The sequence below is a fragment of the Somniosus microcephalus genome, chromosome 6 (assembly GCF_052327205.1).
Source record: "Somniosus microcephalus isolate GS21.2 chromosome 6, FLI_Smic_1.0, whole genome shotgun sequence".
In the NCBI taxonomy this organism is placed as follows: Eukaryota; Metazoa; Chordata; class Chondrichthyes; order Squaliformes; family Somniosidae; genus Somniosus; species Somniosus microcephalus.
Window position 1 is genome coordinate 10,936,277 of NC_140992.1, and position 24,500 is coordinate 10,960,776.

The 24,500-nt window shown below is 49.0% G+C and overlaps 1 protein-coding gene across 1 annotated transcript in view; it reads right to left on the minus strand.

The window, feature by feature from the left end:
* Nucleotides 1–24,500, minus strand: part of fndc3ba (fibronectin type III domain containing 3Ba) — a 480,942-nt gene that overhangs the window by 88,232 nt on the left and 368,210 nt on the right. The window contains exons 20-21 of the mRNA XM_085989714.1: nucleotides 20,730–20,843; nucleotides 7,890–8,039 (exon numbers count right to left, since the gene is read on the minus strand). Coding sequence (XP_085845840.1) covers nucleotides 7,890–8,039; nucleotides 20,730–20,843 — 264 coding nt within the window. The remainder of the gene's footprint in view (nucleotides 1–7,889; nucleotides 8,040–20,729; nucleotides 20,844–24,500) is intronic.

Genomic DNA, 24,500 nt, shown 5'->3' on the forward strand with positions numbered 1-24,500 from the left:
TGAGTTGTGATCTGGAACGCGCTGCCTGAAAGGGTGGTGGAAGCAGATTCAATAGTGACTTTCCAAAGGGAATTGGAAAAATACTTGAAAAAGTAATAATTGCAGGGCTATGGGGAAAGAGCAGGGGGAGTGGGGCTAATTGGAGAGCTCTTTCAAAGCCACAATGGGCCGAATGGGCTCCTTCTGTGCTGTAAGGTTCTATGATTCCATAACAGACAAATTAAGTGAGTGGGCAAAACTGTGGCTGATGGGAGGTGTGTGTGGTGTGGTGTGAGGTAATCCACTCTGGATCCGGGATAGACAAATCAGAATATTCCCTTAATGGTGAGAAACTAGGAGCTGTGGAGGAGCGAAGGGATTTGGGAGTCCGTGTATACACATCACTCAAAGCTAGTGCACGGGTGCAAAAAACACAAACAAAGAGGCGAATGGAACGTAAACCTTCATCTCAAAGGGGCTGGAATACAACAGGGTGGAAGCTATGTTACAGTCGTATAAAGCTCTGGTCAGACCCCCATCCGGAGTGGCTGAGTTCAGTTCTGGGCCCCGCACCTCAGGAAGGATATCTTGGCCTTGGAGGGGGCGCAGCGCAGATTCACCAGAATGATACCGGGGCTTAAAAGGATTAATTTATGAGGACAGGTTGCATAGACTGGGCTTGTATTGCCTCGAGTATAGAAGATTAGGGGGTGATCTAATCGAGGTGTTAAACCCTGATCTGGTTAGATGGAGTAGGGTGGGAGGGGGCTGGTGTGGGCCATTAACACTGGCATGGACCAGTTGGGCCGAACAGCCTGGGGGTTTCTGTGCTGTGAATTCTATGCAATGACAACTGCCCCGAGAATGCGCCATCCTCTGACAGCGAAAGGTCGCATTAAAAGACATAAAGGCCTAGAAATTCACTAGCCTTAGCGCCGCTTTTGAGGCGCTAGAGGGACTAGCGCCAGAGTTATGGCCATTTGAAAAATTGAGTGGGGCCCTAAAGCGGCGTTGCACCGGTAGCGCTGCGCCGGCACCGATGACGTCATCGGTGTGCGCAGCGTCCCGGTTGCCGTGGTAACCCGCCCGAACTCCGAAATTGAGTTGCGGCCGCCTCGCCCGTGGCAGCCGCAAGCAACGTTCTGTAAAAGGTGCCTTGCTGAAGTTAGCGCCGGCGCATTAAGGTCGCGCGGCGGCCGGCCGCTTCCCCGGCGGCCGCCTGCCCGCACCTCCCTCCCCGGACTCCTCCAAGACCCCCCCGCGGCACAGATGCGTGTGGGCCGCGAGCCCGGCACTTCTCCGAGGTGCCGGGCTCATTTTTATTCAGCCGTCAACGGCCAGCGGTCGGGTGCAGGCAGCTCCTCCTTAACGGAAGGAGGAGGCCTGCACTTCCCCAGCCTGCCGCACCGCATCGGGCGCCGCAGCGCCGGAACAGCGCCGCAATGGGGCAGGTAGCGCCCATTGGGAGGCGCTGAAACCCTCCAGTAGCGCCGGCAGCCGTTTGGGCGCGGCGCTACTGAATTTTTGGCGCACGCAGCGCGACTTAGCACCGGCGCTAAATTTCCGCCGTTAAGCCCCGGCGCAGCGCAAACTCAATTTCTAGGCCAAAGAGTACAGAAGCTTTTAGGAGCGACGTTTAAAACGATAAAGGGACCGGAGGAGTCTTAGAGAAACTATTTTCTCTGGCGGGGGGAAATCCAGTAGAAGGGGCCGTAACCTTAAAAATTAGACCTAGGCCGTTCAGGACTGAAATCAGGAAGTGCTTCTTCACACACAGGGTAGTGGAAATCTGGAACTCTCTCCCCCAAAAAAGCTCTGGATGCTGAGGGGGCAATTGGAATTTTCCAGGCTGAGATTGGTAAGATTTTTGGTGGGGAAGGGTATCGTGGGATTGGGAGCTTGAGGGGCCGATCAGCCGCGATCTAATAGAATTGCGGAACAGATGCGAGGGGCTGAAATCGCCACCTCCTTGCCCCTACATGATAAACACCTGAAAAAGTCTGCTGACAGATTAGACTCGACAAGCAACCAGCAGAACTTGAAACGCAATGAAAGGACTTGTGTCAGGTTCCTGGAGCGGAGCGACTGGAGACAGAGGGGGCCGCGTTCCAATGAAGCTCAGCGTAAGCTCGAGGAACAGCACCTCATCCTTCTGTACAGCCTTCTGAACTTAACATCGAGTTCAACAATTTCAGACCATAACCTCTGCCCCTATCTTGTTTTTCTCTCTCTCTCTCACACATGGCCGCTGTCGATCATCCTGCCATTTACACCTCATCTAGACCCATCTTTTGTTTCTTAACTTGTCCCATTACCATCTCCTTTTGCCTCGCACCATCATCCCTTTTGTCTCTGAATCTCTCCTGTCTTCCACCCTATCACAGACCTTCCCTTTTGTTCTTTCCTCCTGTCCCCACTCTCCCTGCTCCTACACTTGCTTAAAAACCTGCGCCATCTCCAGCTTTTCCCAGTTCTGATGAAGGGTCATCGACCTGAACCGTTAACTCTGTTTCTCTCTCCACAGATGCGGCCTGACCTGCTGAGTATTTCCAGCATTTTCAATTTTTATTTCAGATTTCCAGCATCCGCAGTATTTTGCTTTTGTATTAGGGGCTGTGTTCCTGTTTCACTGACCCCCCAGATCAAGTTCACTTTGCCGACATTGACACAATTACTTTCTGAATGAAAAATTATTAGCTTCACATTCGGAACACAAACAGCAACCAAAATTAATGAGCGAGCTGACGTAAATTTGCCTCCTTTTATTTATGCAGATATATTTAAAAAAATGTTTAAAGGGCATTTCAAATTCTAAGCTTGGCTTTGTGTCATGCATCAGTATCACTCACTAACTCGTTTGGTGAAGCCATTTATTATGGTAAATGGAGATATATTCAGAGCACGAGTTCCTCGCTGCTCAGCGTTCATTAGTTACCAGCTATAAGCAGTAATGCATCGGAGAGCGTTGACAGTGTCCTCCCTCATCCCCTCACAATTATATTTTAACAACATTTGCCACAAAAAGAACGAAATAATTGAATCGGAAAACTGGGAGAGGTGAGTTCAAATGCGGGCATGTGCAATTACACACCTGTACCCACCAGTACTGTACCCCAGTGTTATACAGTGACAGACCTGTACCCACCAGTACTGTACCCCAGTGTTATACAGTGACAGACCTGTACCCACCAGTACTGTACCCCAGTGTTATACAGTGACGGACCTGTACCCACCTGTACTGTACCCCAGTGTTATACAGTGACAGACCTGTACCCACCAGTACTGTGCCCCAGTGTTATACAGTGACAGACCTGTACCCACCAGTACTGTACCCCAGTGTTATACAATGACAGACCTGTACCCACCAGTACTGTACCCGTGTTATACAGTGACAGACCTGTACCCACCAGTACTGTACCCGTGTTATACAGTGACAGACCTGTACCCACCAGTACTGTACCCGTGTTATACAGTGACAGACCTGTACCCAGCAGTACTGTACCCCAGTGTTATACTGTGACAGACCTGTACCCACCAGTACTGTACCCCAGTGTTATACAGTGACAGACCTGTACCCACCAGTACTGTACCCCAGTGTTATACAGTGACAGACCTGTACCCACCAGTACTGTACCCCAGAGTTACACAGTGACAGACCTGTACCCACCAGTACTGTACCCCAGTGTTATACAGTGACAGACCTGTACCGACCAGTACTGTACCCCAGTGTTAGTGACAGACCTGTACCCACCAGTACTGTACCCCAGTGTTATACAGTGACACACCTGTACCCACCAGTACTGTACCCCAGTGTTATACAGTGACAGACCTGTACCCACCAGTACTGTACCCCACTGTTATACAGTGACACACCTGTACCCACCAGTACTGTACCCCAGTGTTATACAGTGACAGACCTGTACCCACTAGTACTGTACCCCAGTGTTATACAGTGACAGACCTGTACCCACCAGTACTGTACCCCAGTGTTATACAGTGACAGACCTGTACCCACCAGTACTGTACCCCACTGTTATACAGTGACAGACCTGTACCCACCAGTACTGTACCCCAGTGTTATACAGCGACAGACCTGTACCCACTAGTACTGTACCCCAGTGTTATACAGTGACAGACCTGTACCCACCAGTACTGTACCCCAGTGTTATACAGCGACAGACCTGTACCCACCAGTACTGTTCCCCAGTGTTATACAGCGACAGACCTGTACCCACCAGTACTGTACCCTAGTGTTATACAGTGACAGACCTGTACCCACCAGTACTGTACCCCAGTGTTATACAGTGACAGACCTCTACCCACCAGTACTGTACTCCAGTGTTATACAGTGACAGACCTGTGCCCACCAGTACTGTACCCCAGTGTAATACAGCAACAGACCTGTACCCACCAGTACTGTTCCCCATTGTTATACAGCGACAGACCTGTACCCACCTGTACTGTACCCCACTGTTATACAGTGACAGACCTGTACCCACCAGTACTGTACCCCAGTGTTATAGTGACAGACCTGTACCCACCAGTACTGTACCCCACTGTTATACAGTGACAGACCTGTACCCACCAGTACTGTACCCCAGTGTTATACAGTGACAGACCTGTACCCACCAGTACTGTACCCCAGTGTTATACAGTGACAGACCTGTACCCACCAGTACTGTACCCCAGTGTTATACAGTGACAGACCTGTACCCACCAGTACTGTACCCCACTGTTATACAGTGACAGGCCTGTACCCACCAGTACTGTACCCTAGTGTTATACAGTGACACACCTGTACCCACCAGTACTGTACCCCAGTGTTATACAGTGACACACCTGTACCCACCAGTACTGTACCCCAGTGTTATACAGTGACACACCTGTACCCACCAGTACTGTACCCCAGTGTTATACAGTGACAGACCTGTACCCACCAGTACTGTACCCCAGTGTTATACAGTGACAGACCTGTACCCACCAGTAATGTACCCCAGTGTTATACAGTGACAGACCTGTACCCACCAGTACTGTACCCCAGTGTTATACAGTGACAGACCTGTACCCACCAGTACTGTACCCCAGTGTTATACAGTGACAGACCTGTACCCACCAGTACTGTACCCTTGTGTTATACAGTGACAGACCTGTACCCACCAGTACTGTACCCCAGTGTTATACAGTGACACACCTGTACCCACCAGTACTGTACCCCAGTGTTATACAGTGACAGACCTGTACCCACCAGTACTGTACCCCAGTGTTATACAGTGACATACCTGTACCCACCAGTACTGTACCTCAGTGTTATACAGTGACAGACCTGTACCCACCAGTACTGTACCCCAGTGTTATACAGTGACACACCTGTGCCCACCAGTACTGTACCCCAGTGTTATACAGTGACACACCTGTACCCACCAGTACTGTACCCCAGTGTTATACAGTGACACACCTGTACCCACCAGTACTGTACCCCAGTGTTATACAGAGACAGACCTGTACCCACCAGTACTGTACCCCAGTGCTATACACTGACAGACCTGTACCCACCAGTACTGTACCCCAGTGTTATACAGTGACACACCTGTACCCGCCAGTACTGTACCCCAGTGTTATACAGTGACAGACCTGTACCCACCAGTACTGTACCCCAGTGTTATACAGCGACAGACCTGTACCCACCAGTACTGTACCCCAGTGTTATACAGTGACAGACCTGTACCCACCAGTACTGTACCCCAGTGTTATACAGTGACAGACCTGTACCCACCAGTACTGTACCCCAGTGTTATACTGTGACAGACCTATACCCACCAGTACTGTACCCCAGTGTTATCCATTGACAGACCTGTACCCACCAGTACTGTACCCCAGTGTTATACAGTGACAGACCTGTACCCACCAGTACTGTACCCCAGTGTTATACAGTGACAGACCTGTACCCACCAGTACTGTACCCCCGTTTTATACAGTGACAGACCTGTACCCACCAGTACTGTACCCCAGTGTTATACAGTGACAGACCTGTACCCACCAGTTCTGTACCCCAGTTTTACACAGTGACAGACCTGTACCAACCAGTACTGTACCCCAGTGTTATACAGTGACAGACCTGTACCCTCCCGTACTGTACCCCAGTGTTATACAGTGACAGACCTGTACCAACCAGTACTGTACCCCAGTGTTATACAGTGACAGACCTGTACCAACCAGTACTGTACCCCAGTGTTATACAGTGACAGACCTGTACCAACCAGTACTGTACCCCAGTGTTATACAGTGCCAGACCTGTACCCACCAGTACTGTATCCCAGTGTTATACAGTGACAGACCTGTACCCACCAGTACTGTACCCCAGTGTTATAGTGACAAACCTGTACCCACCAGTACTGTACCCCAGTGTTATACAGTGACAAACCTGTACCCACCAGTACTGTACCCCAGTGTTATACAGTGACAGACCTGTACCCACCAGTACTGTACCCCAGTGTTATACAGTGTAAAATTCAATCATATTATGGTCATTTGTCCATAAAGACTCCTTTACCACAAGATTATTGATTAGCCCTTTCTCATTACACAGTACCAGATCCAGAATAGCCTGTTCCCTGGTTGGTTCCTCCACATACTGATCCAGGAAACCATCTGGCATGCATTCCAATAATTCATCCTCCACACCATTAGTGGTAATTTGATTTGCCCAGTCAATATGTAGATTAAAGTTCCCCATGATTACTGTATTGCCCTTGTTACATGCACTTATAATCTCTTGATTGATACTGTGCCCTACATTACCACTACTGTTTGGTGGCCTATACACAACTCCCACCAATGTTTTCCGCCCTTTGCTGTTTCTTAGCTCCACCCAAACTGATTCCAGTTCTACTTCACGATCTGCCGAGCCAAGATCTTTTATCTCTACCGTACCGATCTCATTCCTTATTAACAGCGCTACGTCACCTCCTTTTCATTTTTGTCTGTCCTTCCTAAATGTTGAGTACCCTTGAACATTCAGTTCCCAGCTTTGGTTACCCTGCAACCATGTCTCTGTAATGGCAATTACATCATACCCATTTACTTCTATTAGTGCCATTAATTCATCCACCTTGTTGCGAATGCTATGTGCATTTAGATAAAGTACCTTCAACTTTGCCTGTTTAATATTTTTCTGCACTTTGACCCTCTTTACTGTTGGCCTTTGTTTCTGCTCCCTGCTAGTTTTGCTGACTACTTTTCTAACTTGCACTTCCAGCTTTGTTTCTCTCTGTTCTGGGCCCACACTTAGGTTCCCAGCCCCCTGACAAACTAGTTTAAATCCTTCCCAACAGCACTAGCAAACCCCCCTGCAAGGATGTTGGTCCCGTTTCTGCCGAGGTGTAATCCGTCCAGCTTGTACAGGTCCCACTTTCCCCAGAATCGGTCCCAATGCCTCAGGAATTTAAATCCCTCCCTCCTACACCATCTCTCCAGCCACGCATTCATCTGGTCTATTCTCCTATTTCTGCTCTTGCTAGCACGTGGCACTGGGAGTAATCCTGAGATTACTACCTTTGAGGTCCTGCTTTTTAATTTATTTCCTAGCTCCCTATATTCTTCTTCGAAATAGTGGCCGTGGGATCTTTTACGTCCAACTCAGAGAGCAGACGGGGCCTCGGTTTAACGTCTCATCTGAACGACGGCTCCTCTGACAGTGCAGCACTCCCTCAGCTCTGCACTGGGAGTGTCAGCCTAGATTTTTGTACTCAAGTCTCTGGAGTGGGGCTCGCACCCACAACCTTCTGACTCAGAGGCGAGAGAGTGCCACTGAGCCACGGCCGACACTGTGCGAGGGAAGAGCCAGCAGCAGATGCCCAGGGACGTGTCGGCGAAGCACAGGAGCTGATTTCCAGACGCTGTAATGCCCTTACCTGTAGTCGGCAGCAGTAATGTGCAGCAGGTGTGAGGTTGTCGATCTCAAAGGCCGTCTCCATGCCGCAGTAGACGAGCTCCATGGACGACTCCACCTCTCCCCATTCCAGTCTGTACTCCGATATATCGGCACCATCATTTTCAGGGCTCTGTAACCACAAGCAGACAATGCTGAGAGCCATTCGAGGTAGGACTGAAAGAACCTGCATTTATGTAGCGCCCGTCTCAACTTCAGGATGGCCCAAAGCCCTTTACAGCCAATGATTGGGCAGTCACTGTTGTTATGTAGACACAGGAACAGGAGGAGGCCTTTCGGCCCCTCAAGCTTACTCTGCCATTCAATCAGATCATGGCTGATCTGTACCTCAATTCCATTTACCCGCCCTTGCTCGTATCCCTCGATACCCTGACCCAACAAAAATCTATCGACCTCAGTCTTGAAAGCTCCAACTGACCCCCAGCCTCAACAACTTTTTGGGGAGAGAGTTCCAGATTTCCACCACCCTTTGTGTGAAGAAGTGCTTCCTGACATCACCCCTGAACGGCCTGGCTCTAATTTTAAGGTTCTGCCCCCTTCTTCTGGACTCCCCGATACCAGAGGAAATAGTTTCTCTCTATCCACCCTATCGAGTCCTTTAATCATCTTATAAAAACCTCGATTAGATCACCCCTTAATCTTCTATATGGAACGAAGACGGATAAATGGAGGGGAGCAGCGCAGATTCACCAGAATGATACCCGGAGGGTAAAAGGGTTAAATTATGAGGACAGGGTGCACAGACTGGGCTTGTAGTCACTTGAGTGTAGAAGATTAAAGGGTGATCTAATAGAGGTGTTTAACCCTGATCAAGTTAGATGGAGTAGGGCGGCAAGCAACAGTTTTGTCTAAAAGACTTTATGCTGCTGCAGACAGAAGTCTGAACGAGGCACATCTCAGTACATTCGCCTTACCCTTGCTTTTAAAATGAGAAATGTCAATGGGGAGAGGCTTTTACTAACCTCTTGCGCATTAGATAAATTACCCACCACAATAAATGCTTTAACCCAGCGTTTCGTATTGCAGTCCAGTTAATGCATCTATTTTTAAAATCTTGGCACAATCGGAAGCTTCATCAAGGTGAGCATTAAGACAGAGAGAAAAGTTCACAGGCGGAGATACAGAGGGCAGTTAACAGCCGAGGTAAAACAGAGAGAGTGCATGAGGTACGCAGAAGGCCCATTAGCATCCATGAAAGGCAAACGAGGGCTACGATGAAGCGTTCACATCGAAAACATGAACCCGTCTTTTTCTCCTTACAGATATTTACGGTGCTGCTGTCTATTTCCAGCATTTTCTGTTTTCATTTCAGAGATCCCACCTTCTTGGTTTGGTGGTGGAAGTTATGTTACGATTCTACAAAGCGCTGCTCAGACCCCACGTGGAGTGACTGCATTCAGGTCTGGGCCCCACACATCAGGAAGGAGGTATGGCCTTGGAGGGTGACGTAATAAAACTCACTACGCACTTGATTTGAGCATAAAGCAAGGCTTTAATCAACTTGTTTCAGAACATGGAAGTCTAGTTGTACTTCACTAGCTCCTTGTCGATACAAAATGTCCCTGGCAAGCTGGGGCCAACGCCTGAGTATTTATACTCCTTGGACGGCGCCACCAGCTGGCCGTCCAGTGTTATTTCATAGGTAGTTTCTCGATGATGAGATTTATGACACAGTGGGTATCACCAGGGCTAAAAGGGTTAAATTATGAGGACAGCTTGCACTGAGTAGGCTTATATTCCCTCGAGTATAGAAGATTAAGGGGTGATCTAATTGAGGTGTTTAAAATGATTAAAGGAGTTGATGAGGCCAATAGAAAGAAACTATTTCCTCTGGTGTGGGGAGTCCACAACAAGGGGGCAGAACCTTAAAATTAGAGCCAGGCCATTCAGGGGTGACGTCAGGAAGCACTTCTTCACACAAAGGGTGGTGGAAATCTGGAACTCTCTCCCCAAAAAGCTGTTCAGGCTGGGGGTCAATTGAAAATTTCAAGACTGAGATTGATAGATTTTTTTGGCGTTAAGGGTATTAAGGGTTACGGGACCATGGCGGAGTTAAGATGCAGATCAGCCATCATCTAATTGAATAGCGGAACAGGTTCGAGGGGCTGAATGGTCTCCTCCTGTTCCTTGTTTCCCTTTGCCTCAGATCCTCAGGATCCTATCGGGGTCCCCCCCGCCTCGTCACCTCCCCCACGTGGGGTCTGGCCCTACACGTAACTCCAGTCCCACACAATGTGGTTGACTCTTAAGGCGGGATTGCCCTCCCTACTGGCGGCATTGTAGTGGGGCAGGACTGCTGCCCTGACCCTCCCGTGACCCCTCACTCACTTTCTTGGGTCAGGGGTCATCAAGCGTGCAGGGCAAGGATCCAAGTGAGAGGCTGTCGCTACAATTGGGCCGGAAACTTCGGCCAGAGCTGGGGTGAGACCACTGCTGCCGGCCTGAAGCGGGCAGGAGATTGCTGATGATCAAGAAATCCTTTCTTTCCTTAGACCCTACACTCAGCTGAGGCCTAAAAAGGAGTTAATGTTTGAGGCCTATATTTGGGAGGGAGAGAAGCACACTAAGAACATAAGAAATAGGAGCAGGAATAGGCCACTTGGCCCCTCGAGCCTGCTCCGCCACTCAATAAGATCATGGCTGATCTTGGGCTCAAAACCACTTCCCTGCCCGCTCCCCATAACCCTTCACTCCCTTATCTTGCAAAAATCTGTCTATCTCCACCTTAAATGTATTTAATGACCCAGCCTCCACGGCTCTCTGGGGCAGAGAATTCCACAGATTTACGACCCTCTGAGAGAAGAAATTCCTCCTCGTCTCGGTTCTAAAAGGACGACCCTTTATTCTGAGACTGTGCCCCCGAGTTCTAGATTTCCTCACGAGGGGAAACATCCTCTCTGCATCTACCCTGTCGAGCCCCCTCAGTATCTTATATGTTTCGATAAGATCACCTCTCATTCTTCTAAATTCCAATGAGTATAGGCCCAGCCTGCTCAACCTTTCCTCATAAGTCAACCCCCTCATCTCTGGAATTAACCTCGTGAATCGTCTCTGAACTGCCTCCAATGCAAGTATATCCTTCCTTAAATAAGGAGACCAAAACTGTACGCAGTACTCCAGGTGTGGTCTCACCAATACCCTGTACAGTTGTAGCAGGACTTCCCTATTTTTATACTCCAACCCCCTTGAAATAAAGGCCAACATTCCATTTGCCTTTTTGATTACTTGCTGTAGCTGAGTGCTAACTTTTTGTGTTTCATGCACAAGGACCCACAGGTCCCTCTGGACTGTAGCATTTTGTAATCTCTCTCCATTTAAATAATAGTTTGCTTTTTTATTTTTCCTGCCAATGTGGATAACCTCGCACTTTCCCACATTATACTCCATCTGCCAAATGTTTGCCCACTCACCTAGCCTGTCGATATCCCTTTGCAGATTCTTTGAGTCCTCTGCACAACTTGCTTTCCCACCCATCTTTGTATCATCCGCAAACTTGGCTACATTACACTCGGTCCCTTCATCCAAGTCATTAATGTAGATTGTAAATAGTTGAGGCCCCAGCACCGATCCCTGTGGCACCCCACTAGTTACCGTTTGCCAACCAGAAAATGACCCATTTATCCCGACTCTCTGCTTTCTGTTAGTTAGCCAATGGAGCCCTCTCTCTCTCTCTCTCCATCCAGTGACTCAGGCAGTTTACCGCCACTAACCCTAGAAGACTAAACCTCGTCAAACATCTCCTGGTGACACAGAGGTCATAGAGTCATAGAGTTTTACAGCACAGAAAGAGGCCCTTCGGCCCATCGTGTCTGCGCCATCCATCAATCCCTGTCCAGTCTAATCCCATTTTCCAGCATTTGGTCCATAGCCTTGTATGCAATGGCATTTCAAGTGCCCATCCAAATGCTTCTTGAATGTTGTGAGGGTTCCTGCCTCTACCACCCTTTCAGGCAGTGAGTTCCAGACTCCAACCACCCTCTGGGTGAAAAAGTTCCTCCTCAAATCCCCTCTAAATCTCCTGCCCCTTACCCTGAATCTATGCCCCCTTGTTATTGACCCCCCTACTAAGGGGAAAAGTTCCTCTTTATCTACCCTATCTATGCCCCTCATCATTTTGTACACCTCAATCAGGTCCCCCCTCAGCCTCCTTTGCTCCAAGGAAAACAACCCCAGCCTGTTTAGTCTTTCTTCATAGCTGAGGCGCTCCATCCCAGGTAACATCCTGGTGAATCTTCTCTGCACCCTCTCCAAAGCAATCGCATCCTTCCTATAGTGAGGCGACCAGAACTGCACACAGTACTCCAGCTGTGGCCTCACCAGCGTTTTGTACAGCTCCATCATAACCTCCCTGCTCTTATATTCTATGCCTCTGCTAATGAAGGCAAGTATCCCATATGCCTTTTTAACCACCTTATCTACCTGTTCCGCTGCCTTCAGGGATCTATGTACATGTACACCAAGGTCCCTCTGACCCTCTGTACTTCCTAGGGTCCTACCACTCATTGTGTATTCCCTTGCCTTATTTGTCCGTCCAAAATGCATCACCTCGCACTTTTCCGGGTTAAATTTCATTTGCCACTTTTCCGCCCATCTGACCAACCCGTTAATATCGTCCTGTAGCCTGAGGCTTTCCTCCTCGCAATTTACCACCCCACCAATTTTCGTGTCATCCGCGAACTTACTGATCATGCCCTTTACATTCTCATCCAAATCATTAATGTAGATCACAAACAGCAAGGGACCCAGCACCGATCCCTGAGGTACCCCACTGGACACAGGCTTCCAGTCACAAAAGCAACCTTCGACCATCACCCTCTGCCTCCTGCCACTCAGCCAGTTTAGGATCCAACGCGCCAAGGCCCCCTGGATCCCATGGGCTCTTACCTTCTTGACCAGTCTCCTATGCGGGACTTTGTCAAAAGCTTTACTGAAGTCCATGTAAACCACATCCACAGCATTTCCCTCATCCACACACCTAGTCACCCCCTCGAAAAATTCAATCTGATTGGTCAGACATGATTTACCCTGTGATGGAATACTCTCCACTTGCCTGGATGAGTGCAGCTCCAACAACACTCAAGAAGCTCGACACCCTCCAGGACAAAGCAGCCCGCTTGATTGGCACCCCATCCACCACCTTAAACATTCACTCCCTCCATCACCGGCGTACCGGGGCTGCAGTGTGTACCATCTGCAAGATGCACTGCAGCAACTCACCAAGGCTTCTTCGACAGCACCTCCCAAACCCGCGACCTCTACCAACTCGAAGGACAAGGGCTGCAGGCGCATGGGAACACAGCTGAGAAACCATCATCTGAGGCAACAACTCAGATTCAAGGACAATCAATCAGAAAATCCTCAAGACACGTGAAGCCTCCTGAGAGACTCATTGAGCAAATTTAAGGACTATTGTTATAGAAGGAAGTAATGTTATCTTATTCTTTCTTCAAGTTCTAGTGTATTTACATATTTCATGTGAACACACAAAGCAAGGTTAAAAAACTTTGATAATGATAATGTTAATGTAAGTTCATTAAGTGTTACAGTTAAAATGCAGAGTAATACAAAGAATACATGTTGTTAGATAAAAGTAAAATACTTTTGTTTTAAGAAAGGGAGATGTAATGATATCAGCAAATAGTGATGGTATTTGCCTGTTTGATTATGATGTCTTACCAGCATATTTGCAGGTATTGATTATTTATGCCTGACCAGCAGAGGGCATGTGAGAGACAAGCAGTTTAGGTTTAGTTTCAGTTTCGCTTTAGAGGGATCTCTAAGATGGTGTCTCCTGTAATGCTGTTAACTTAGAGTTGAACAAACTTTAGATTAAAAGACATTCTCTTTCATAAATGTCTCATCATTGAACCCACATACAAATCAATACAACCACCACCTCCAAGTTCCCTTCGAGTCACACACCATCCTGACTTGGACACATATCGGCCGTTCCTTCATAGTGGCTGGGTCAAAATCCCGGAGCTCTCTCCCCAACAGCACTGTGGGAGCACCTTCACTACACGGACTGCAGCAGTTCAAGAAGGCGGCTCACCGCCACCTTCTCGAGAGCAATTAGGGATGGGCAATAAATGCTGGGCCTTGCCAGCGACGTCCACATCCGAGAATGAATTAAAAAATATAACCCCGGGGGTTGGGGGTAGGGTTGCCAAATCTGGTTGGATATGTTCTTGGCGGTTTCATCACAGGACCTCTCTCCGCTCCCACGCCGCCGCTGCACTCCTGCCATTGATCTCCAGACACATCCTTCCTCACGGTACCCCGCCTTCCCACGGCCAACAGGAACATTCTTGACTGTCAGTAAAGCAGCCTCTGGTCCCAACTCCGATATTTTTATAACGAACAAACAAAATGGGTAAAAAGGCACACTATTGTTTTTAAAATTCCGCTGTGATTTTTCTCCCGGGTTTTCTGCTCGCTGCAGTGTCCTGCAGATTAATCTGCAATTCCTGGAGACTGGCAACCCCTAGTTGGTAGCCAGATTGGCACTAAAGTAGAGAAATGGGGCGCATGTAGCCGGGGCCAAGAATTCCTGACGGTATTTCCACGTAGCGAGTGGGAGAAAAGGGAGGGAAAGAAAGACTTGTATTTCTCCAGCGCCTTTCACGACCATCGGACGTCTCAAAGTGCTTTACAGCCAATGAGGTACTTTTTGAAGTGTAGTCACTGTTGTAATGTAGGAAACGCAGCAGCCAATTTGCGCACAGCAAGCTCCCACTAAGAGCAATGTGATAATGACAAGATAATCTGCTATAGTTGTTGTGTATGTAATATGTGTGCTACTTTGAACCTATGGACAGGACTGCACTACTTGTTGGGCGTAGTGATACGCAGTACCACTCCTGGCCATAGGGGTATAAATAGTACTGTGGGTACTGATCTCCCCTCAGTTCCCGCCTGTGGGCATGAAGTAAAGACCTATGTATAGTCCCTACCTCCAACCAGTAAAGACCTGTTTGAGTTATACGTTTAAGTCTTTGTGTTAATTGTTCAATACAATACACATACTTAACACTGGCGACGAGTCAGGTTCTTACCCTGCGGCAGTTGAAGAGAGGTTTCAAACATCACCACCCCACTAGAAGCGACAGGCTTTAGGACTCTGAAGCCTCCATCAGCGACTGAGCACTGGAGTGCAGCAAACATCCTGACAGCTTCCAGCGACTGACAGAAGTCTTTCTGCAGTTTCCTTGTTCAACCTAGGTGGTGGGGTAAGCCGTGCAGTGTTGGCTGCAAAGACAGGGCTGGGGAAGTTGGAGAAGATAAGGGCGATCGCAATCCCTGATAAGAGCCGCGGTGAAAAGCGCGAGCGGGTAAGCCAGAGGCCGGGAGCCGCTTCAAGTGCGAGGCGCAGCGCGGGCCAGCGATCGGAACCAAAGATAAGGGCCGCACTCGGGGGCTGAAGGGAGACGGCGTCGGGGGACAGGTGAAGACCGCCAAGCGCGGGAAAACCGCCATTTTGTGGGCGGAGGACGACGGCAAGAGCGGGAAGCTGCCATCTTTGATAACAAGTAAACAAAATAAAATCTGAGAAATTGCAAATCTACAATGCCTAAACACGGGAATATTAGCACCTTTGATAGTGACCTCGAAGATTGGGCCATATATGTTGAAAGAGTAAAAAATTATTGTAAGGCCAATAAAATTCGTGACCAAGATAAAGCTCTAACATTATTAAATTTAATGGGTGCGAAGACATACGGGCAATTGAAACACCTGTTATCACCAGATGAACCGGCGGATAAGACGTTCGATGAGATTGTTACTGTCCTGAAAGATCATCTAAACCCCACGCCGCTGATGCTAGCGGAACGATTTAAATTTTACGACAGAAGGCAGCTACAGCATGAAAGCAATGCTGATTATTTGCTGGAATTGCGTAAATTAGCGAAATATTGCCAGTTTGGAACGGGACTGACAGAGGCACTTCGAGACAAATTTGTGTGTGGTTTATTTAAACAGGATACACAAAAGCGACTGCTCGAGGAGAATGAGCTGACGCTTGAGAAGGCGGTCACTATGGCAGCAGCACACGAAGCCGCAGCGAGAGGCACGGCAGTAATGCAGCTACGGTCACCGGAGCTCAGTGCACACAAATTGGGTGTGAGTTCTGGCAAATGTTATCGTTGTGGAAAGACAACGCATGATCAGAACCAGTGTTGGTTTAAAAACCAAGAATGTAGAACTTGTGGTAGGCTTGGACATATAGCTAGAGTATGCAGGTCAGGGAAGAAGACCAGCAACAAGAAGTCACCGCAAGGAAAATACGCAAAGGTACACAAGGTGACCGAACAGGAGTCCGATTCAGACGCTAGCAGTAATGAACTGGCTAGCTTAAGCTGTAATGAACTGGCTAGCTTAAGAGTACTCAACGCTGGTAAGGGTGCAGACCTCCAGACAATTTGGGTCACTCTTCAGATAGAAGGAGTCCAAGTAAAACTGGAATTGGACACTGGATCGGCATTGACGGTCATAAATAAGAAAGATTACGGAAAGTTATTCCAACATATTCCCCTACAGGATACGGGGATTATATTGAAAACATACACGGGGCAAAGAGTGTACCCCATCGGGAAAATAGAGGTTGCAGTGGTCCACAAGGGCGAAGACAGTCAAATAATGAACTTATATGTGATATCTGAAGGAGGTTCTCCACTACTAGGACGGGAGTGGATTAGGAAAATGAATATGGACTGGCATTTCCTACAAACAATAACGAGTGAGAACTCGGTGAAGATAGTCGGCCCAGACTCTGGAACGGATGATGGTAAGCCCAACTCAGGTGCAAAAGACAAAGTTTCAGCACAGAATTCCACTGAGCAACAACAACATAGTTTAACTGTGGATTCTGAGTCTGGCAAGTCTACTGATGTGCCCATTTCTGAGGGACACCGGGCTCGAACTCAACTCCATTTCAAACTACAACAGCAATTAGAACAAATGCTTCGCCGTTGTGAGCAAGAGTTGAATGCAACGAAAGAGTTCTTTGATATAGAGTTGGAGAATCTGGAAAGACAACAGAAGCAGCTGATGGAGAAAATGGAGCAGGAGCACACAAAACGTCTGATGTCAGAGGAGTTAACGGTCAGCCAACTCCTGCATATGCTGAAGGACAGGACTCTGAAATGGGAAAAACTTGAACACGAACTTCAATATTCAAACGAAAGGGGTTCGGAGCTCTCAAAGGTTATTGGAAGAGCTGAGGTGGCAACACAGACTGAGATGACTGCAACAGAGCAGCCCTTGGATGCCAAAAGTACGCTGACTCACGCCAACGTAGAACAACAGACCGCTGAAACAGCTGCTCCGGTAGAGGGATTGAATAGTCCGATCAATCAATCTCCAAAAGAAGTTGAAGTAGTAAAATCTCAAATGAGGTCATTAGTAAACGACTTGCTGAAAGCCCAGAAAAAGCTGGATGAAGAGGTACGCATGAAGAAGTCTCTTCAGGAAAGATGTCTGGACTTGGAACAAAAGCTGGCTAACGCCCAGCTGGGTATGGAGGAAATAGAAGACCCTCTCGCTGGCCTAGATCAGGACGACACCGAATATTACTATGTCCTGTCCTGCCCAACTTGTAACTTCGACTCCCACCATACAGAAATCATGGAGGAGCACCGAAAGTCTACAGAACATCGGGAGAAGGTGGCTCTACTACGGAAAAAGGAGGGAGAGAAGGAGGAACTGCGCATGCAGCTGGCAGCTGACAGTGGAGCCCAGAGAGTCTCCAAGAAGCAGAAAAGGAAAAGTCGAAACAGAAGATGACCCATCTGAACCATTATTACCTCTACCAGATCACACACGTGGTCCCTCCGAACGGAGCCAATTCAGTTCGGAAGTTCAAACTGTTAAATCCATGGAAGGACTATTGAATGAGTCACTCCAGCAACGTGAACCGACTCCACCACAGAGATTGAATCTGTGAACTGTTTTCCGCAGAGACTGAATCTGTGATCTGTTTTGACATGAAGTTATCTATGTATCTATGTTATTCTGTTATGTAAACCTGAAGTTATATATGTATATATGTTATTCCGTTATGTTAAATGGGGAGATGACTGTAAAGCTAGGAAGGGAGGAATGTTGTGTATGTAATATGTGTGCTACTTTGAACCTATGGACAGGACTGCACTACTTGTTGGGCGTAGTGATACGCAGTACCACTCCTGGCCATAGGGGTATAAATAGTACTGTGGGTACTGATCTCCCCTCAGTTCCCGCCTGTGGGCATGAAGTAAAGACCTATGTATAGTCCCTACCTCCAACCAGTAAAGACCTGTTTGAGTTATACGTTTAAGTCTTTGTGTTAATTGTTCAATACAATACACATACTTAACAATAGTGACGTTGGTTGAGGGATAAATACTGGCCAGGACACCGAGGAGAACTCCCCCTGCTCTTCTTCGAAATAGTGCCATGGGATCTTTTACGTCAACCTGAGAGAGCAGACAGGGCTTCGGTTTAACATCTCATAGCGAAAGACGGCACCTCCGACAGTGCAGCACTCCCTCAGTACTGCACTGGAGCGTCCGCCTAGATTTTTGTGCTCAAGTCCCTGGAGTGGGGACTTGAACCCACGACCTTCTGACTCAGAGGCGAGAGTGTGCTACCCACTGAGCCACAGCCGACAGGACGAGGCGGCAGGGAAGTAACTCGAGGTTGGGGAAGGGCTGCGGGGGTAGATAGGCTTTGCTGCCCCAAATGTGCCCCGTTTTCCGGCCGATCGCCTGGCCCGGTTTCAGAGGAGGAGAGGGAATGGCTTTTGCTTCAGCCGGTAGCAAGCCATTCAACTGTGCAAAAAAAAGAAAATCAACACCGACATGGAGCCGACAGAGAAAGGCCGGTAAATGAGACTAACGAGTGTTGCAAGCAAATCCAGGAACCAATTAAAAAAAAAAATTCTCTCAAAAGCTGCGGGGGGTGGGGAGGAAGAGAACGCGTTGAAAAGAACAATTCAATAGAGCCTGTTTCCTGCTGTCTGCATCCCTGCTGCAAGTGTCATGGTAACAAGAATGGCTGCACCATAGGCCTGCGGAACGGTTGGAGAGCATTTCCCTCCCTGCCCTACACACAGGAATCGATGACTCTCGCTCTGTTTTTCTCCAACCTGTGTGAATTAGTTTGACAGCTCTTTCTCCGAGTGCTCCAAGCTTATTAGGACGCCGCTTCCTCCTCCTTGAAGAACTTGCCGCTTTATCTTTCTGTGCGGGCATAGAACTGATAAGTCTGGAACTACACACAGTGTGAATTTAACACTTGTCAACACTGAGAGTTGTTTGCACCGGGAATCGCTGACGTCCGTTGAATTACAGGCTTCTAAGGTTTTCTCGTCACAGTTAGTTGAACCAAAAATGGTTCGCTGCCGGAATTGAGGTAATATCGATCGGAAAATTGAGCCCCAATGTTCCATCAAACACTCCCAGGGCAGGTACAGCACTGGTTAGATAAAGAGTAAAGCTCCTTCTACACTGTCCCATCAAACACTCCCAGCGCTGGTACAGCACGGGTTAGATACAGAGTAAAGCTCCCTCTACACTGTCCCATCAAACACTCCCACGGCAGGTACAGCACGGGTTAGATACAGAGTAAAGCTCCCTCTACACTGTCCCATCAAACACTCCCAGGGCAGGTACAGCACGGGTTAGATACAGAGTAAAGCTCCCTCTACACTGTCCCATCAAACACTCCCAGCGCTGGTATAGCACGGGTTAGATACAGAGTAAACTCCCTCTACACTGTCCAATCAAACACTCCCAGGGCAGGTACAGCACGGGTTAGATAGAGAGTAAAGCTCCCTCTACACTGACCCATCAAACACTCCCAGGGCAGGTACAGCACGGGTTAGATACAGAGTAAAGCTCCCTCTACACTGTCCCATCAAACACTCCCAGGGCAGGTACAGCACGGGTTAGATACAGAGTACCCTGATCAAGATGGCGTCCGTGGCGGTCGCAGGGTAAGCGCTCTCCCTGAGTCGGTCGGCTCACTCCTGCTACAGGTGCTGTGCATCGACGCTGATGAGGTCAGCGGGGAGGCAGCAGAAGCAGCGATGGAGGCCACGACGACCCGCTGTAGCACGGCGGCCAGCAGCTCCTCGGCGGGAGGCTCGGAGGTCGAACCGGTAGGAGGGGAGGCGGCCAGCGGACCGAGGGCGGGAAAAGCAGGCCCTGGAAGGTCGGACACCGCGGGAGGCTCGGAGGTCAGACCGGTTGGAAGGAGAGCCAGGGAGAAGCAGGCCCCGGGACGTCGGTACCACGGCGGCTGAAGATTGTCGGGCAGGAGTGCGGGAAAGGCGGAGAGAGGCGAGAGCGGACCCTATTGTGATGGCGCCGATGAAGATGGCTGCCGTCCTTGCGGGCTCCGTACGTACCAGGCAGCTAAGTGTCCTTTGCTGCTTGGTGCGCTCGGCTCGTTAAGAAAAAAGCATTTCACTGACTGGATTTCACTTGTTGTATTTGGTTATGTGGCAAATAAAAAATTGAAATTGAGTAAAGCTCCCTCTACACTGTCCCATCAAACAATCCCAGGGCAGGTACAGCACAGGTTAGATTCAGAGTGAAGCTCCCTTTTCTCCGCCCCAACATTGTGCCCTAGCTTCAACCTCACAGTTACAGTATGTAATGCATCAGTGTGAGAATCCTCTTTATCCATTCTGTGCTCTCTGAATGCCATTGGTAATTTGTGTGTTGGTTCGGGGAGTTTTGTGAATGTGGGACAACGCCCACTGGATTCAGGCTGCCTGAACCTCATGTCACGCAGGATCCGATGTTTAATTGTGACTTACCTCCCAGGTCACAAGTACACTTGTGGTCGACGTGCAAGAAAGGGAAGGTGCTTTACACTGGACCGGTGGTCCTGCTGCTGTTGTGAGTTCTGTTGCTTCAGAGTAAAGTCCGTACTATCAGAATGGAAAACAGAAGCAAAACGTCAGTTGTTAAGAAAGAAATCGTTGAATTTATATATCACCTTTCACACTGATTGGCACCCCATCCACCACCTTAAACATTCACTCCCTCCACCACCGGCGCACCGTGGCTGCAGTGTGTACCATCTACAAGATGCACTGCAGCAACTCGCCAAGGCTTCTTCAGCAGCACCTCCCAAACACGCGACCTCCACCACCTAGAAGGACAAGGGCTGCAGGCGCATGGGAACACCACCACCTCCAAGTTCCCCTCCAAGTCACACACCATCCTGACTTGGAAATATATTGGCGATCCTTCATCGTCGCTGGGTCAAAATCCTGGAACTCCCTCCCTAACAGCATTGTGGGAGTACCTTCACCACACGGACTGCAGCGGTTCAAGAAGGCGGCTCACCACCACCTTCTCAAAGGGCAACTAGGGATGGGCAATAAATGCTGCCCTTGCCAGCAACGCCCACATCCCGTAAACAAATTTTAAAAACCAATAAAACATCCTCAGGATGTCCCCAAGCGCTTCACACATAATGAAAGGTGCGGTCATGTAGTTTCCGTTCCTGGATTAGGTACTTCATTGGGTGTAAAGTGCTTTGGGACGTCCTGGGGCCGTGAAAGGCGCTACATAGAAACATAGAAGACAGGAGCAGGAGAAGGCCATTCGGCCCCTTGAGCCTGTTCCGCCATTTAATGAGATCATGGCTGATCATCCAAATTCAGTACCCTGTCCCTGCCTTCTCCCCATATCCCTTGATCCCTTTAGCCTTAAGAAATATATCTAACTCCTTCTTGAATATATTTAATAATTTGGCCTCAACTGCCTTCTGTGGTAGAGAATTCCACAGATTCACCACTCTCTGGGTGAAGAAATTCCTCCTCATCTCTGTCCTAAATGGCTTACCCCTTATCCTTAGACTGTGACCCCTGGTTCTGGACTCCCCCGCCATCGGGAACATCCTTCCTGCATCTAGTCTGTCTAGTCCTGTTAGAATTTTAAGTTTCAATGAGATCCCCTCTCATTCTTCTAAACTCTAGCGAATATAAGCCCAATCGACTCAATCTCTCTTCATACGTCATTCCTGCCATCTCAGGTATCAGCCTGGTGAATCTTCGCTGCACTCCCTCCATAGCAAGAACACCCTTCCTCAGATAAGGCGACCAAAACTGCACACAATACTCAAGGTGTGGTCTCACCAAGGCCCCGTACAACTTCAGCAAGACATCCTTAGCTCATAAATGCAAGACTCTCTTTTTTCTTTTAGCAATTCAGAGGCCTGGACTAATACTCCAGCAAACTGGAGTTCAAACCCCACCACAGCTGTCATGTGAATTGGAATTCAGTTTTAAAAATCTGGAAATAAAAAGCTGGGTCTCAGTAAAAGTGACCGTGAAGCTGTCGGATTGCCGTAAAAACCCAACCGGTTCACTAATGTGCCTTTAGGGAAGGAAACCTGCCGTCCTGACCCGGTCTGGGCCTATAGGTGACTCCAGTCCCGCATCCAACGTGGTTGACTCTTGCACCGAGTGAGTTGACCGTTACGGCCTGACACAAGTGCAGTGGGCGGAATCTGAGGGCGGTCAAGTGAAAGGTCATGGCCCTTGACCCAGGGTGCCGCCAAGGTGGGAAAGAGTAGGAGACAAGGTGATATAGAGCAGGTAGTGGCCGGGGGCGGGTGGGGTGGGGGGCGGGGGGGGGGCGGTGGGTGGGCGTGGGGTGGATTAGGTGACGCCAAGCTGGGTTTCCAGAAGTCTGTAGCTTGTTGGAGATGAGGAAAGCTGAGGGAGGGGTTTAGTTCAGAGTCCCTGCGAGAGAATGAGCTTGAGGTGGCGATGGTGCGATGAGTCTCGATTTCAACAGAGCGAGGGAAGAGCGTGCAGGATTGTGCATTTACTAGAATCTTACGGCACAGCAGGAGGCCATTCGGCCAATCGTGCCTGTGCCGGCTCTTTGAAAGGGCTCTCTGGTTTGTCCCACTCCCCCGCTCTTTCCCCATAGCCTTGCAAATTTATCCAATTCCCTTTTGAAAGTTATTATTGAATCTGCCTCCACCGCCATTTCAGGCAGATCACAACAACTCGCTGCGTAAACATAAAAGTCTCCTCATCTCTTTGAAATAGTGTCCCACACCCAAGTGCAGGTCATCAATAGTGATCAGTAGGAGCAGTGGTCCTTCCTAATACTGACGCCTGGGGTACACCAGCGTCTGAAAAAAAAACAACCGTTCACCACCATTTTGCAGTTTGGGAATAGCAGGAGGGGAGCAATTATACCATAGTCACGGGTCGCGACCCAGTGGGGTTATCATCTAGGCTCCCGCCAGCCCTACTGCTCGGGTCTACCATGACCCCGGGGCACATCGCACTGTCGATAAAACCGAGAGACGGGATTGGCAGGGAGTAACCGGAGAAAGCTCGTCCACAGACGCTAAGCTTAACCCAGTTAACCAAGTACCTTCTTAAAACGGCAACTTACGTTTATGTAGCGCCTTTAACGTAGTAAAACGTCCCAAGGCGCTTCACAGCGTTATTAAAGAAAACTTTGGGACACCCAGCCACAGAGGGAAGTTTTAGGACAGGTGACCAAACAAAGGAAGAGGAAACTTATAAAATTCTAACAGGACTGGACAGACGAGATGCAGGAAGGATGTTCCCGATGGTCGGGGAGTCCAGAACCAGGGGTCACAGTCGAAGGATAAGGGGTAGACCATTTAGGACAGAGATGAGGAGGAATTTCTTCACCCAGAGAGTGGTGAACCTGTGGAATTCTCTACCACAGAAGGCAGTGGAGGCCAATTCATTAAATATATTCAAGAAGGAGTTGGATATATTTCTTAAGGCTAAAGGGATCAAGGGATATGGGGAGAAGGCAGGGACAGGGTACTGAATTTGGATGATCAACCATGATCGCATTGAATGGCGGAGCGGGCTCGAGGGGCCGAATGGCCTACTCCTGCTCCTATCTTCTATGTTTTCAGCCCCTCGAGCCTGTTCCGCCATTCAATGTGATCATGGCTGATCTGTATCCTAACTCCATCCACCCGTCTTAGCCAAAGAGGTTTAAGGAGCGTCTTAAAGATGAAGAGAGAGGTAGCGAGGTGGAGAGGTTTAGGGAGGGAATTCCAGAGTTTGGTGCCTCGGCAGCTGAAGGCACGGCCGCCAATGGTGGAGCGATTAAAATCGGGGGATGCTCAAGAGGCCAGAATTAGAGGAGTGCAGAGATCTTGGGGGGTTCACAGAATCACAGAAACCCCACAGTGCAGATAGAGGCCATTTCGGCCCATCGAGCCTGCACCGACACATATCCCACCCGATCCCCGTAACCCCTACACCAACACATATCCCACCCTACCCCCGTAACCCCACGTATTTAATCCCCCTAACACTAAGGGTCAATTTATCATAGCCAATCAACCTAACTCGCACATCTTTGTAGGGCTGGAGGAGGTTACAGAGATAGGGAGGGGGGGAGGCCACGGAGGGGTTAGAACACGAGGATGAGAATTTTAAAATCAAGGCATTGCCGGACCAGGAGCCAATGTAGGTCAACGGGCACAGGGGGTGATGGGTGAACGGGACTGGGTGTGAGTTAGGACACGGGGCAGTGAGCACAGGGGGTGATGGGTGAACGGGACTGGG